This window comes from Eretmochelys imbricata, chromosome 5 (assembly GCF_965152235.1).
Source record: "Eretmochelys imbricata isolate rEreImb1 chromosome 5, rEreImb1.hap1, whole genome shotgun sequence".
Lineage (NCBI taxonomy): Eukaryota > Metazoa > Chordata > Testudines > Cheloniidae > Eretmochelys > Eretmochelys imbricata.
This window is the reverse complement of record NC_135576.1, coordinates 44567014-44584224: the sequence shown is the minus strand read 5'-3', so window position 1 is coordinate 44584224 and position 17211 is coordinate 44567014. Positions and strand designations below refer to the sequence as shown.

General features: G+C 38.8%; 1 protein-coding gene across 4 annotated transcripts in view; it reads left to right on the top strand.

The window, feature by feature from the left end:
- The window catches only part of TENT2 (terminal nucleotidyltransferase 2), a 77236-nt gene that overhangs the window by 20648 nt on the left and 39377 nt on the right, over window positions 1-17211 (top strand). For all 4 annotated transcript variants that reach the window (XM_077816985.1, XM_077816983.1, XM_077816984.1 and 1 more), the window contains exons 9-11: window positions 6579-6655; window positions 10519-10647; window positions 14996-15039. In XM_077816985.1, coding sequence (XP_077673111.1) covers window positions 6579-6655; window positions 10519-10647; window positions 14996-15039 — 250 coding nt within the window. The remainder of the gene's footprint in view (window positions 1-6578; window positions 6656-10518; window positions 10648-14995; window positions 15040-17211) is intronic.

Here is a 17211-nt window from a genome sequence, read left to right as displayed (position 1 = left end):
CCAATTTTCTTGAGACTAATGCTTACTTATCTACAGGTTAGAGAACCTCCTTCCATATGGAACCTCCATGTTGTCCTTTCAAAGCTTATCGAGCCTCCCATCAAACCCCTCTCAGAGAGCTCTATCTACAGTCTTACACTCAAAACAGTCCTTTTGGTGGTCATCAATTTGGCCAGAACAGTGAGTGAGCGTCAGGCACTCATGTCAGAATACCTGTATACCTCATTCTGTATGGGCATGGTGATATTGATACATCATGCAAAATCCATTCTCAAAGTGGTTTCTGAAGTCCATTTAAGCCAATCAGTTAACTTACCTCTGTTTTTCCTGAAACTCCACACCAGGGGAGAAAAAGCTACATACTCTGGACATATTCAGAGCTCTTCTATATTACACCGATAGGCCCAAATCTTTCAGAATGTCTCCTTTTCTATTTGTGGCTATAGGGACAGGCTACTTCATGCACTCCATTATCCGTTTAAGTATCCTTTGTATCTAATTGTGTTACCAGCTGGCTGTTGTCTATCCTAATGATGATTATTAAGGCTCACTCCAGCTTAGTCTAGATGACATCTGTAGCCTACTTCTGAAATGTACTGATATCTGAAATCTGCAAGATAGAACAACCCACTCATATATGTCAAGCATTATGCACTGGATTTAGCTCGATCTGATGCCAAGTTTGGGAAAGCTGTACCTCAGTTTCTGTTCAACTGATGGAGCTGACGCTTCTTATGCCACCATCCCTTGCCTTTCTATAGTAGCAGTGGCTCTTAGAGATGTTGTGGTAAGTGTGGGTCCCATGACCCATTCTCCATCCCTGCTTTTGGAGTTCTCAGCAGTCAAGGGCTTTAAATTACGAGGGAACTGAGGGAGGGCAAGGGACATGGCCGTTGCACAGGCACATGTGCTGCCCTGCTGGATGTGTCTGTTGAAATGTTGAAAAGTTTTAAGTTTGTGCATGTGCAATTCAGACCAGGGAAGGGTTGTCACTTCTTACCCTGTAACACTTAGTGCCTCTCAGTGCTTTGCCACTGTAACTCACTACCTGGGACATGGAATCAGCAATAAGCATGCAGGTCATACCCCGAGTGTCTGTGTGCTATGCAGCCAGCCCTGGTTCAGCAATTCTGACCTGAGCAGCCTGTCTACAGACCCACTCTGGCTTCTACCAGCTTTGGTTACAACCAGTAAGGTGACCCCAACATACGCCCAGTCCCAAATTTTCCCCAAACCTTGTTCTCTATGTCCAGCCCTCTCCTGGACAGTTCAGAGAAATAATAAGGTCTGTGTGTCTGTTTAAAGGAACAAAAGCACATCACAGTTTATTAATTTAATTGGAATAAATGTATCCTCCTGCAAACCCAGCACAGAATTGGTTTATAGGAAAAAAAAATGTATTAACAATAGGACATAGGTTAAGTGATGCCAAGTAAAAGAAATAAAGTTAAAAAGGGTTACAAGCAAATCAAAAGGGAAAACGGGCATCTAAAAGATAAACTAGGAAGGTACAGGCTTTGTTCAAGATGGTTTCTCACACCAATCTTCCTTCTTCCCAGTCATGGCTGACTTTCTCTCAGTCAGGACCTTCCACAGAAGCACAAGGTGCTGGCTTCGCTTGTCTTTGTGAGTGAAAGATCTTGGCCTAAGCAGATTTCTCACTTTATTTGAAGTTTCTAGAGACTTCAATACCACCTTCATTGAAAGACCCATCTTTCTCCGCTTGCAAGAATTCTGTTCCCTTGTCTGTCAAGTGATGGATGTCAAAGGTGGCTTCTGTCCTTGCTTATATCTTCCAAATTTCAGTGACCTTGTTTCAAGAGGCAGGATGGCCTCATGCTATTCTTCCCTTCCTATAAACTTCCCATCCCCCTCCTTATGTAAATAGGACTTCTATAGTTTTTTGGTCATACCTTGCTTAATTTCATTGGAGACCAGTAGATAGCTGCCTTCCCTCCTGGCTGAGAGGGAACCTGTTTCTGTTTAGGCACAGACTTTAAAGCACAATATCATTAAGTATTCATATTTCCTCATGTAATGTTAATACATACATACATTTCATAATAATAATAATCACCAGTGTATCGTTAACTTTCAGAAAAGACTTCTCCCTGTAAACTTGGATAATACAGTAACACTATATACAATCAGTTGATTCAATTACTTATCACTTGAGCCCTTCCACCCCACCACTATCTTTATAGACCAGTAAACTTCTGCAATGTATTGTTTGAAAAGTAAAACCCAGACCAAGCTTCTCTCTCCTGTTGGGGTATAGATGCCATGCTGTCTCCTCCCCCACTTGTTAGCTTTATAGCTGTGTTCGTCTGATATGTTAAAATGGGTCTTCTTTGTCTCTGCCTGATCACCAGGCTGGTCAGAGAAGCAAATAAACATTCCTTTGTTTAGGGCAGACCTGGTTACCAACTTCCCCTGGCATGCCTGGTTTAAACACATTTTATTAATCATTCCAGCATACGTCCATAACTCTTAATACACACTGCATATATACCTCACACAAGAATATTAATGATCAGTGAGTTGTTAAATTTTCAAATGCCTCACAAGGCATATTTTTTACAAAGATTATTACAATCATGCGTAGGGTGTGAATACAGGGGTGCTTAGTGTCACAGTGTGTGATCCACATGCACACCTATGGTGGGATCCACAGTAACAACATCTCGAAGAACCATATTTACTGTAGGGTAAGTAACTGATCTTTGTACTTTGTGGTAAAACCATCTTAACATCAATTGAACATCATTTTTTGTAAAGACATATTGTTTTTTAATCATTATGCACAAACTATAGAGCCTGGTTTGAATCAAAATTAACATTCTAAATACTTTGTGGAGAGAGGTGTTGAATTTGTAGCAAAAAATATGGACTTCCATACTAACCGTATAGTACAAGGATTATGCATGTGCATTAAGTACTTGGTTTAGTATTTAATTTTTTTAAACACTTGAGGAAAAATAATGTCTATTTTTCACATAGATACACATCTTAATGAAAGCATAATGGATCCAAAAAAGTTCTTGTGAAATTTATGAATGAATATGAAAAGAACATTAGTCTAATAAGAGGGATGCACTAGGATGCTGTACAGCATAGTTATTTATATCCTGTTACCCAGCTAAGTTTTCAACATCTGAGTGCTAACTTGGAAAAAAGATTACATGTAAAAGCATTAAATTAGTGACAAAGTATAGGAATGGTGCCCAAGTCTTTCTAAATGTATGGGCCTGCATGTTAGGATAGAAAGACAATTTATATATCCTTTTCATATGATGACTATACTCTAATCATTCCTAGTAGAGAGTTCCCTGAGCAGCTTTCTAATATTCAGCTATTTTCTGCTCACTGCCCCCTTTCTTCCTGCTCCCCCCCCCCCATCCTGTCTTGGGGGCGGGGAACCCAAAACTTATTGAGACCTTCCTTGGAGAGATTCACTGTGATCAGATCAAAAAAACCCTCCTATATCCCCTTTGGTACTACAAAATCTAGTATTTCATCAGTTTTTATTAGTAACCACCTTCCAATTTTGCTTTACTTGCATTCTGGATTATAAAATGCTAATTGGAATTTCATTACGTACTTTTTCCATTTACAATGAGGTTCAAAATAAGAGAAAAGATGGTCTGTTGGATAGGGCATAGGACTGTGGGACACAAGATCAAAGTATGCAAAATATTACTTTGATCATTTTATTCAACTATTTTAAATCATAGGTAAACAGTGGATAAATCATCCAAATAGTGAAGTAAAAGCAAGGATCATGTAAAGTTTGCCCAGATACCACAGTGGTCTCCTGTGTGCATTTAGTAGTAACTCACAGGTGAGAAACTTAACTACGTCTAATCACTTATCTTTGTGTAACAGCAAGTTTAAAAAAAAAAACAAAAAACCCCCTAAGAATAAGTATTAAAATGATTGTATTGGGTAGTTTTCATAAATATTCTGATAAGTTTACAGTTCATACATTCACTTGCCAGTAATACTACTATGTAAAGGTTCACCTAATACATGGCCATAATCTTAATGCCAACGCACAAAGTGGAGACTATTTACAATCCGAGATTGAAAAACTTACTTGTCACCTATTAGCCCCCAGGGCAGACTTATCACCCAAGAAGACTGTACTGCCAAGACTTGTAGCTTATGGGAGTTAAACACCTGTTGTACTATTTGTGTATTTTTAGTTGCAACATCATCAACAATACTTGCTATGTTTTATTGCTTTTGTTAGTCTGCTTTCTTTTTTTTTAGATTCCATCTATTTATAGGGAAAATAACTTTCACAGGAAGGGATTCTGAGAGAAATCCTGTTTCAGAAGAATGAAAACTATTTTTTTCCTGCTTCCTGGCCACCTTGAAGGAAGGCTCTTGTCAATTTCTGTTCTGAAATTGGCAGGAGCCTTCCTTGAGGGTAGCTGCCAGAAAGGCAGAGAGCGGAGCTGCTATGCCTCCCTGCTAACCCCCCAGCTCTGGGACCCACAGTGGTACGGCTTATTCTCCTGAGCTAGATGGGAGGTAGAGGAGGTAGAGTGTCCTGTGCTCTGCTGTGTTTCCATGAAAATTTTTCCAGTTCTAGTACAGATTTGACAAAAGATTTTGTTCTACTGAACAGGCGTTTTTTGACAAAACTAAGTTTCATCAGAAAATTTCCCCAAAGGTGATACATCTTTCCTGCATAGTCTTCAGTGTCTTTTTTTCCTCTTTTCCCTCCTTTCCTTCACCTAGTTATTTCCCTAATTGTGTATGTTACTGTATCCCTCCTCTCCTAAAATCTCCAAGTGACGCATTACTTTTCCAACTTATCCCATCAACCTCTTTCTCTCCCACACTCTTCATTAACTCACACATGCATGTACCCATGCACTTACCCACACAGAAATCAAAAAATGAACCAGGCAGTGATTACCTAGAGGACTAACCCTGTATAAACCAAACTAAATTTAGGGGGATTCACTGTCCAGGCACCTTCTCTCTTTCCCAGCTGCTCCCAGGAAGCATATTTAGTTCAGTGCAGTTCTGTGATCTCTAATATTCCCGGCAGTGTTTTCACATTTATTTACAATATCTACCAAATACTAACTCAAACTTGTAAACTTCCTACTCTGCTGATTTTCTGTATTCTTTGTGGGGCTTTATCGTTCTGACTTCTGAAAGAATAAGATTTAACTCTGATATAGGTTTTCAAATAATATGTCTGGTACAATGGGCTGTTTTAAAGCAATTAACAAAATAAAAATTCCTTTACCAGTGTAGTGTGTTCTGCAGATATTCAGAACTGATATCTTAATTGGCATACTTCTGTTTCCACCAATATAACAGTTTATAGGATTGTTTATCATAAAGGAAGTGTAAGTAACATGCCAAAGGGATTTTCTCCCAAACAGAGATTATTAAATAGCAATCTCATGATTATATTACTGTGTAATGTTTCTCTAAACAAAAGCTCACTGCTGTAATGGTTGTTTTGTTTTTGATATCTATATGGCAATGATTTGTAAACCTGTTAAAGCTTCATAAATAGATTTTTAAAAAAATGTAAAAAGAGCTAGATGTTAAAATCAAAGCAAAATAAGAAGTGTTTGACCCTTTGAGAAAATTTGACTCAATCAGTCCTGAATCTCTAATGTATCACTGTTTTGAGTTCCCTTCCGGTCCATCTGCAGTGTGTCCTTTCTGGAATAGATTGAAACATTGCTGTTCTTCATTGACTGTAAATTCAGATGCTGTCACTAATCTAGAGTTTTCTAATCTCATACAGGCACTACAATTAAAATTTTTGATTTGGGAATAGGCATATTATGCTTTTCTTGCTGCGCTTGTTTTGCTCCTAATAATGTGCAGTTTATAAAAATCGCACACTCTGAAGTCAGATTAACAATTGAGAAACTGAATTAATAGCAAATCTTGCATATTTTATACAAAACAATGTCTCATTCTTAAGTGCTTGTTGCTTTGATATCCAAACGCCACTGCAGAGTTAAGAAACAGCAAGGACACTGAAGTGTGTATAGCCACATTGGTGTGTCCCCAGAGTAGGATCAATTAAATCTGAATTGTATAGGGAGGATCCTTGTGTTTCTAAACCTTCTACCTATATTTTCCTTCTCCCTTTCTCAGGGACGTATTCCAAACTAAAACATCACAGAATCCAAAATGATTTCAAAAGATGCTTCATCAGACCCAAGTGTTTATGTAAATGTGTAGGCTAATACTAAAACATGTAGGATTTTAAGCCATCCTATTGGTTTGGAATGTATTCTTCTTGCATATCCTATACTATCCAATTTCAGTATTATTTAGTTGTATCAGACACAACCAAATTCAAGTCCATAACTGAGGCATGAGCAACAATGAAGCAAATAGCACATCCTCACAGCTTTTATTGACCCAAAAAGCAGAAGTCTAGAGGCTTATCTTAAACTCAAGTTTCCAGTAAACAAACTCATAGTTGTTAATTCAGTCAATGACAGTATAGTAATAAATATAGTGTAGTTATGTCTTATTTTGAAAAATGTGTGTGATACAATTTGACTTCTTTTCCCCTCCCCCCCGCATAGCTGTGTGGAGTTTGACTTGAATGTAAACAATGTTGTAGGAATAAGAAATACATTCCTTCTCAGAACCTATGCATACAGTAAGTTGTCTTTTTATATTTTCTTATTCCCAGAGAACTTTCTCCTACTTTAAACTAGCACTTCAGTTAAACCCTCTTGATAGGAACTTTTATTACAAATGCACTAGCATCTAATCATATTGGGATGTTATCTATTATTAAGTAACTAAAATAGGTACAGTAATTCTTGTTACCCACAATTCTTAAAAGATATGGAGAAAAGTGGTGTAGTTTAATAGGACTAGTTAATCTTTTTAACTTTCAAAAGTTAAAATGTATATTTTTCATGCTAAGGTCCACAGATCTATTACAGTGGGTGTGTCAGCCTGCCTGTAGCTTGGTGGCAGAACCTGCCTCACCAGTCACTGGGAGCAGCGGAATGCCCTGCTCCTTGAAGGTCCCCCAGTTTTTTCTGCCTTCCTACTGCAGAGCTTCTTTGGGTGGAATTCCAAACAGTGTTTCAGATTTAGACTGAAAATTCCATTGAATAATTAGTCTGGCTAATTCCTAGCAGAGTCCCAGGCCTACCTTCGATTTTGGGGGAGATTGTCCTCTCAGTTCTGATTCCCTTTCTGAGGTGTTTGGAGCAGCTGGCACCCTTGCAGAGAGAGCTAGCCTGAGAAAAGCCAGAGGTAAATGGAAGGGTCTGTGTTTTGTTGGGGAGCGTGACCAGCTCTGCACACAGGGTGCAATTTCCCTCACAATCCAGTCAGGGTGGGTCACCTTAGCCCCTCTCCCCTGGACAGGAGAGGAGCCAGGCAAGATTGGAGAGGCTGGCTGTGCTGGGCAAGATGCAGCCCAAGTAGGAAAATGGGACAGGCAGGATTGGTAAAGAACTGGCTCTGGGGGAAGCAGTCCTCTCCATCTTCATGAGGAGACTGAAGCCAGAAGAGCAGTATGCCAGATGGAAGACCGTGCCAGCATCCCTTCAGCCCACACTAGCAGCCATACCTCTGACTGCAGAGCACAGCTGTCTCTGCTTCCCTGTATGTCACAGATGTTGGGGGGCACCAGATACAGCACAGTCACTACCAGTGCCAGAGGATGCAGTGAGGAGCCTTTGGGCCCAGCTCCCTCCCCCTCTGCCACCTCTATAACAGCCCCCAACCTGAATAGATCCCTGCTGACGTCCCAGGATGAGACTCCCCCTCACCCCAGGGGAAAACAGACTTATCTGGCCCATGTGGATCCCATGCAAAAGAGAGGGATAGAGCTGCATGGTCCAAGGCTCATGCCTTCCTTGAGAGACCCAGAGAGGGCTGTGTTAGGGAGGAGAGACAAATAACCTCAGCATCTCTGAGGTCATAGAAATTGCTAGCCCCTTGAAATGTTCCCAGTGCAATCTGAACCCAATTTCACTCCCCCCTCTGAAGCAGGATTATGGGCACAAACTCCCAAAGAAGAAATAAATGAATAATAAAATTAGTGCTTGCTTCCCCTGCTCACCTTCACGGCATGAAGCCTATCAGCTAATCCTCAGTACCAAGATATTCTGCTCACCATCACAGAGCAGATAAGCAGAAAGATTGGCCCACAGACATGCTGATTCCTCTAGGGATGCTTTCACCCCAGTTTCACACCAGCAGTTCAAATCAGAGTTAGACACACAAAGAGTAAAATATATTAACGTTTCCCTCCCCACAGCCCAAAAAAAAAAATCCCACCAAACAAAAAGAGGATAGACTTTTGTTGATGAGAGTACTGGGTATTTTGAAGCTATCCCTCGTTGGTCTATAGCTGTCTTGTAGCTGTATATCCATCTTGATGCTCTTTGGGAAGATATAATAGAATGCTAGGACTTATCTGTCACACCAAAAAGATTGGGAAAGTATCACACTGTTGTCTCCAGCTGGTGCTGTGGGTCACCGTGCCCTAATGTTCAGATTATTGTTCCTCGCTTTTGTTGCAGGTTGCCATGCCTCACCACTGCCTCTTGCTTTCCCCTGGTAGATAGCTGTGGACTAATGGCAGGACAGCAGCCCATATATGGAAGAACAGTCAGGCAGTGAGGGGTCTCTTGGTTCACCACTTACTTTTTTCTACCCTTGACTTATAAGGGTAGAAGGCCTCCTCGGTGTGCACCAGACAAAATTTAATCTGCTTTCACTACCCAAAATAAATGTGGCTCTTTGGTGTCCAGGGATTCTGTGTTTCTAACTTGTGGACATTTTTACCTGAGTGACCACTTCACTATATAGGCCTTTGATAAGTATCATCTCAGCTCCCTCCTTTGGGCATGGAAACTCTTAGATAGCATCAGGCAAACAAAAATAAACTAGTAAATATGTGCCTCTGATCATCGACCTCTGTGCATCTGGAAACCTTATAACCTTGCTGTGCATGAAGATCCAGGATGTGAAGTAGTGAATGACATCTCATAAAGCTGGGTAAAGTCCCTGCTATATATTTTTCCACTGCTCCCCAAGACAATACAAAAGGAACAAGACAGTGGCAGTTTTACTGTTTATGACTTTCTGGCTCTCAGGCTTGATTAACCTAGCATTGGATCTTTGGGTATGTCTGTCTCACACAGGAGGTCTGTTAATACAAGACCAGTCCTCCATCAAGGACCATACAGGTTTTAAAATGAATACTTGGATGAAGCATGTTTTGCTTGGGCACTCTTAATATACCTAAAATAAAGCCCTTCTGGGGGAAATCAAAGCTATGTTTCACTGGTTTAACATGGTAATTAAACTAAGGGCTTTGTACCAGAAAAAGTTCTATTTGACTTTTTTGGGGTCCGTAAGATCAATAAACCCAAGTTTCTGAAATGTGTTCTAAGCATGTTTAAGAAAAGACTTATTTATACAAATTCAACATTAAATATTTTGTTAAGGCATCAACTTTACTCCAACCCCACAAGGTTATAGTGTGTGACCCAGGAACCTCATTGTGCTCCTTACAGACTCAGTATTGTACTTTTAATTCGGAAAAATAGCCCTCATAAGGCTCATTGTATTAATTCCTTAAGTAAATTCAAAATATTCCTCCTTTGGGTAAGCAACAAAGTACAGTCCTTAGGCATGCTGACAATCTTAGGGCAGAGTAGTTATGTCTTCTGTATTGAGATCTGCTAGATGGCCATTAGTTAACCAAATTCTGCATATTGGTTATCCAATCTTACCTGATGCCATTTCCTTTCTTTTGGCAGAAATCTTTTCCACACCTTAATGCCCAGGGGAAGAGAGAGACATCATTTACTTATTTCTGGATGTCCATATTTAAAGGATGATCCTGCTTTCCACCCTGTAGGCACATTGCTATGAAAATCCCATTGTAATGGATCTGTAGACCTTAGCACAAAGAAGAATAGGAAAATTTATGCATGTTTACCTGAAAGTTTCCTTTCTTCAAATTATAAGACCTACGTAGGGGATAATGGATTATCTAGGTTAGAGACTGACATCCAAGAATTTGGGTTTGTTTGTTATGTGGTATTTACCATGCAATGCAATAAGAGAAATTGTTTTCTTCAAAGTATTTTAACATCATCTGTAATTTAGGAAGGCAGGCTTGAATTATCCTAGCTGTGGAAGTTATCTCAACTTCAGGAGGCGGGGCATTCCCCTGCTACCAGTGACTGGTGGGTCCAGTTCAGTTCCCAAGCTGCAGCCAGGCTGAAGTATCCATTGTAATGGATCTGCGAGCCTTATTACGCAAAGAAAGGAAATTTTCAAGTAAGCATGAATACAATTTCCTGTTCTGGTAAGATGACAGTAGCACTGGGATAACTAATGAAATTCTGTAATAGGCAGGAAAAGGGAGGGCATCATATAGAAGGTGGTGTCATGTTAACCTGGAGGGAATATAAAAACTGTAACATTGACAATTAGTTAAAAATGTATTTAATTGCTTATTTTGAGTATTTATTTTACTTACAGTTGAGAATCGAGTTCGTCCATTAGTACTGGTGGTTAAGAAGTGGGCAAGTTTTCATGACATAAATGATGCCAGTCGTGGTACTTTAAGCAGCTATAGTCTTGTGTTGATGGTTTTGCACTATTTACAAAGTAAGTATGTTTTCAGCTTTTGAAATTGTGTCCCTTTTAAAGTAATATTTTTCTAGCTTTCTTTTTTTTAGCAGTAGGAGTTCAAGTAACCTGATAGAAGTGGCTGAGGATAAAGTGAAAATTATTTTTATATTCTTTTTCCTTAGTGCTTCCTCTTAGGTAGTGAGGATGGACCTGTTCTCTGGAGGCAGATTAATTCTTAATAAAAATGTGCTTGGAGGACCTTGTATTGCCATAAAATAAACTCAAGCCCAGGTTAATATTTTCACTTTACAAGAGATAGATTTTGATTAAATGCTCTGCTTTCAGGTTATTTTTGTGTTCAGGAATGTCTTCTGGATAGCCTAAGGGGGACTGTGTGCTGTTGGGTGGCCTCCTCTGTGTTCTGATTTTCCAGGACCTTAATAACTGGAGCACAGTGAATTCCTGCAAATAGAGCTTAAATTCATGAGAGCCTCCTTACTATTGATTTTTCATTAAGGGACTGGTATATCCAGTGATCATGAGCTGCTGGGGTCCCTACATGTCCGTAGTCTCTCATCTTTTCTTGTAGTTTATGTATAGAAATTGTGTCTGTATTTGATAAGTCTCAGGGCTGCTGAGTTGAGACTTCTTGTTGCAAATTCAGTGGAATAGTGCAGCACAGAGATTGCTTCTGTAAGCATAAGACTGAACTGCATGCTCATGGTTCTTCCCCTCCCTCCATATGCTTATATTGCTCTGTTATGTTAAAGAAATCCCTCTACATCATCATCTAAATTCTCTGGCCTGCTTAGAAACATAGGAATAGAGAATCTATATCAAATCAGTGGTCAGTCTAGGTCAGTATCCTGTGTGGTCAGTAGCAGATATTTTGAAGGACAGTGCAAGAAACTCTGAGGTGTATAGTTATGGAGTAACGTGTCTACAGAGGAAGTTCTGTGTAGCCTCTGCCACTTAGAGGTGACTTATGCCTCAAAGCTTGAAGGTTTGTATTCCTTCCAAATTCTTGTTTTTTAACCTTTTCTAATGCAACTCTCAATGTTCTTATCTATATAAATAGCTGTCCTTTTTCTAATCCTACTAAGCTCTTGGCCACAAAGATTCCTTGCTGTTCTACCTTCAAATTTTGTGTGTATTTTTAAGTTTTTCTTTTATCAGTTTGCTGCTTTTCAGATTGCGTAGTTTTTCTTTCCTGCAGGTAGGAAGATAGACATGGCTCTATTTATTCACTTCTGCATAATTTTCATGGCCTGGATGCCTGATATCCAGCCTAGAATGTATAGCTAACTACTTACTAAAATGTCTCAAGGAGCATGTGATACCATGATTTCTCTGCAAGCTTTTTACAACAATTCGGAAGTTAACTAAAAACACAGTTAACCAGGTTGATGGCTCTGATTATTGTAGTAAGACAACATCTACAAGCATAGCAATTTAAAAGGCATATGTCATTCCATGACCAGTTAGATTGAGTTACCTCTCAATTTTGTCCTGCCGAGACTGTGTAGATATTCCTAATGTAGCAGTCACCATGGTATCTAGGCACCAAATGTAAGAGTTAGTCTGTGCTGTCCTATTATAAGTATATTTTTGGTCTGGTTGTCTGCTATAGGCTCATTTGGAGAGATGCCTGTGAAAGGGAAGAGTTGCTAGCCAAAATGTTGCTAAGTCTGTTTTTTGTGACTCAGAAACCTTATGGTAGGTGGTGGAGTGTTTCCAGAATAGTTTCTTGTTCCTTCCAATTAAAAAAAATGGCTGTATTGTTTGCGTGCAACTGGGTAGAATGGATGTAAATCATTGAAGCAGCCAATTAAAAAAATGACATAATCGGGAGGTTAATCAGTGAGGTCTTTGTCAGTCCTGGCCATTTTGGTTATAGGATCAAAACCACTGTGGACCTTTGGATCCTAAGGTCCCAAATAAGAAAGCTGAAGTGTGTGCAAGAGGGGGGAAGAAGTATCTTCAAAGAGTTGTGAAAAGCATTTAGCAGTTTTTAAAATGGATTTGGCCCAAAAGTTATAAACCATTTGATGTGGTCAGAGGTAAGCTTTCAGTGTAAGTAGGCTGACTCACTTGGAGATTGAAGGCAAGGGTCTCACTTTTTTTTTTAAACTTTAATATTTGTATTACAGTAACACCCAAAGAGTTCCTGGTTCACATTGGGGAACTTTTTGCTCTAGGTGTTGTGCAAATACAGATAGATAGACACACTCTCTGGTTTGAAAAGCTTACATGAAGACAAGTGTTCTACAAATAGTAGGGAAGGGGATACAATGAAATACATGGGTTTTATATACATAGATATTTTGCAGTGATACTGCTAGTTGTGAGGGAGTGATAATTGCACAAAATCCCTGTGACAACCTCTGCATTTGTTTGCATTTTATTAGGAACTTAATGTGTATTTTGCTATCTCTTAATATTATTAAGCAATTGGAAATCAGCTGGAGAAGCATCACCATGTGATCAGCCAGCTCCCCAAGGAGAAACAACAATTTACAGACCACAGTTTGGGAGCTTTTTAGCTCTGTTAGATCAACCTCCTGGGCTAAAAAGGCTGGGGGAAATGTGCCTCTGGATATATGCACAGCTGCTAGTGGTTGTATTCCTAATGTTTTATTTCTGCAAGATTAACTAGCACACAACTCCTGATAACACATTTGGTAGGAGGCTATTGGAAACAGCTTATCTTTTCTAATTGTATACTTTACCTACAAAAATCCTAGTAAGGAGGTATAGGGGAAGAAGAAAGGAAAAGCAAATATTTCATTTACCAGTAAAATTGAGTCCATCTTTCCTCCCTAGTACAATCAAATATCTGTTCTGTTTTCTTTTTTGCTTTTCGCTTTGCCCACCATGCTACTGTGGAAATCTTTTTTGACCTATGGCTTGAGTTTATTTTATAGGTACACACGTTTCTTGAGCTTTAACCTTTCTACATGAACAGGTCCATCTGCACTGTATTGTAGGAGAAGAGGAACTCAAATGGCAAATGTGATTACGGACCAATAACATTTCCCCCCTTAATAGCCCATGACTCTTCATGTATGATGTAGACTCAGATGAAAATATCTTGAGCACTCAGATGGCTCAGATTTTGCTTCCTTTCCTGTCATTATGACAGAATGCTGGGAAATCTCCAAGATGTCATAGAAATAAGATAGCTCCTTCATATCCCCAAACGCCCACAAGCAAAGGAAACCTTGAGCATTAAAGCAGCTGTGATCTTATTCTTAGCAACCCAGTTAGTCATTGTAGCATTCTTTTGAAAATATGAAAGTCCTGTTGCTGAGAGTTCTGCAGGTCTAATTCTCAGTTCTCAAAGACAAAGGATATCTTAACAATTGTTCCCTTCTGAGACCTAGTTTTGAGTTCTACATGCTGAACTTCATTATCATTCTCCTTAAGGAATGGTATAGACTAACCGTTTTAAAAACATGTTGATGGAGTGACATTATAGCTTTAGTGAAACAAGGAGCTAGCTACCAGATCTGCAGCTCAAATAATGAGTGGGATATAAATGTTAAATGGAAACTCAACTGTTTTTTGTGGGGGTTTTTTTCTCTCTCTATTATGTTTAACACCGTCTGATATGGAAGATAAATATTTGCCCCATTATTTTTATTCTTTGTGTGTGTGTCCTGTCTCTCCTCCCCCGCCGTGCCTCTTCTCCCTCCTGCCCCAACACACACTCCCTCCACCACCTCAGGGTTTTATGAAAGTTAAAATTACCTCTTTATTTGTTAGTGCACTAACATCACCAATGTCCACGTGGCTTTGGGACAGTGCTAGCTGTGTAGTAAAGCGGGAAATAGCACAGAACATAATCTCTCTAGGGCTTTTGTCAGCAGTGGCTACTGGATATGTGGCACATCTTATTTTATTTTTAGTTACTTTTGATGATCTAGCGTGGCAGATTTTATATCTGAAGAATTGTGAACTCATTTAGAATATGGAAGACATCCCATGCCATGTTATAATCATGTTAGGGTAGATCCAAGTACTCGAGTTAAGCTATGATTATCCTTTTTGGAGTCTAAATAATAGTAGCCTACAATAACGAATTAACATGAATTTTAAAATGCAAACAGTGTCCAGCTGACATAGAAGTCTTCATATGTTTATTCTACAAATAGCAATATGTTGATAACACTTTCATTTAACTGAATAATTTTCATATTATGAGATATACAATAATTATATAAAATTTATGCAGGTAATTTTAATTTCACAAAGTACATGAAAATGAAATTCAGAGTAAACGCTTCTGTCATGGACTTTCAGTCCACACCTTTGGTGTAACTGATACAATATTGTTTTCTGTGAATTATGTGAATCACAGCAACTTTAAACTTTTTTTTTATAGCCCTACCTGAACCCATCCTTCCATCCCTCCAAAAAAATTACCCAGTAAGTGTTTCTTATAAATTCTTATTACATCATATTTTGTATATAAAACTGATTATCTACAATATTAATGTGAATACTTAAATCAGTATTGGGTAAAATTAAATATAGCTATGGGCATGGTCATTGGAACGCTCAATGCCATTTCATTTGCGTGCAGAAATGCTGCCTGCTGATTCTGACCATTCCTTTGTTAGTATGAACTGTTTCAGTTACATACAAGATCAGTTTTCAACACAGGATCAGACAATGTGTTGTGGTGTTGTTAATAGGAGCTGCACACCTAATTGACCATGTACTGTGCTGAAAATTCATCAGTTGCATATATTAGTCTGGTGTAAAGTTCCGCTTGCTATTTCTTAATACTGCTTCCAGCAGCACTTTCATTCTTGTTGTCTGTCAGCAGCAGGAAAGGCCAGGGAGAGAGCCAGCTGCCTAGCTGTTGAGTCACTTGGATCCTCCATTTGATCAAATATTTAGACCAGAAGAGGACAAAACTTGCATAGTTAATATGGAGGATTGTGCACAACCTCCCCATGACGTTAGGCTTCAATTCTATCAAGTGTGTGTGTGTGTGCGGACACTTACTGGTATGCCCACGGAATGTCCCGCTGATTTCTTACGGAACTACTGGGCATAAGAGACGATGCTGTTGGATCTCTTTTTAGGATCAGGGTCTTAATTGGTGGCTCTTTAATTGAATGCTTCCTGCCCTTTTACAGATATTCAATTGGAAAAGAAAAGGAGGGAGTTATTGAATGGCTATACTTTGTATTTAAGTTGTTCAGAGACATTCCTTATTCTGTTTTCTTCTTGTGTATCACTTTTTTTCATATTTCTCCCTAACATCTGTCTTTTCTCCTCCATCTGTGCCTTCATATTCTTTGCTCCTCATTTCTCTCCCATATTTCCTATAACTCCACTCAGTCTCTTCTCTTGGTCTCTTTATGCTTTATTATGTTACTGATAATGACAGTTAGATGTCCAGATTGTGCTGAATCAACCCTTCAGAAAACCATGCTTGCTACCATCACACACTGACAGGAAGAGCTGCTTTCAAAATTGCTGACTCTCTATAGCAGGGAAAAATAATAGTATCCAGCTCTCATATGGCAGGTTTTATTCACAGTAGTCCAATGTAAGCCATTATACACAGTGAAGATTAACAAAAAACAGTGGAAAACTTTGAAATAGAATATAAAACTCAGAATTTGCAATTCTGTTCTTATTCCATTGACCCTGCTGACTCGGTAGCTACAATTAGTCTTTAAAGCTATATATTTTTTTTTACATTGTGTTTTTATTCTTTAGAAAAATATTACTATAGTTTTATATCTTTCAATCTCTTCTCTCACGATTCACTTTTTTGGTATTGCATTACATCTGAAGTTTCTTATAATTTTTTGTAAATATCATACTCTGTGTAGTTAAAGATAACTGAACTTGCCTTCAGGTCAACATTTTATGTCATGTAAATATTGCAATTCATGTGAAACTTAGTTGTCATTTGCAAAAAGAAAAGGAGGACTTGTGGCACCTTAGAGACTAACAAATTTATTTGAGCAGCTCACTTCATCGGATGCATGCATGCTGTAGCTCACGAAAGCTTATGCTCAAATAAATTTGTTAGTCTTTAAGGTGCCACAAGTCCTCCTTTTCTTTTTGTGCATACAGACTAACATGGCTGCTACTCTGAAACCAATTAGTTGTCATTTGTACAGCATATATTTTTGAGTGTCACCGACTCCTACAGTTTGTTCCGTGTTAAAAAAAAAAAAATCATTTGAATGTGTTTCTGTTATGCAGTGTTGTCATAGCTGTGTTGGTTCCAGGATATTAGAGAGACAAGGTGAGTGAGGTAATATCTTTTTTGAACCAGCTTCTGTTGGTGAGAGAGGAAAACTATTGAGCTTACACAGATGTGAAGAAGAGCTCTGTGTAAGCTTGAAAGCTTGTCTGTCTCACCAATAGAAGTTGACCCAATAAAAGATATTACCTCACTCCCAGTGTTTCTAATGTTTATTTGAACTCTCACAAAATGCAGGTGTTCACATTGTGGACTTGCCAAAGAAGTTGGACTCTCTTAGGAAAACATATTGTGGGAAATTAATCTGTTTTAATATGAAGGCATAGGAGATTCTTTTTAACTTCTTTCGAGTGATAGCAATTTCACAG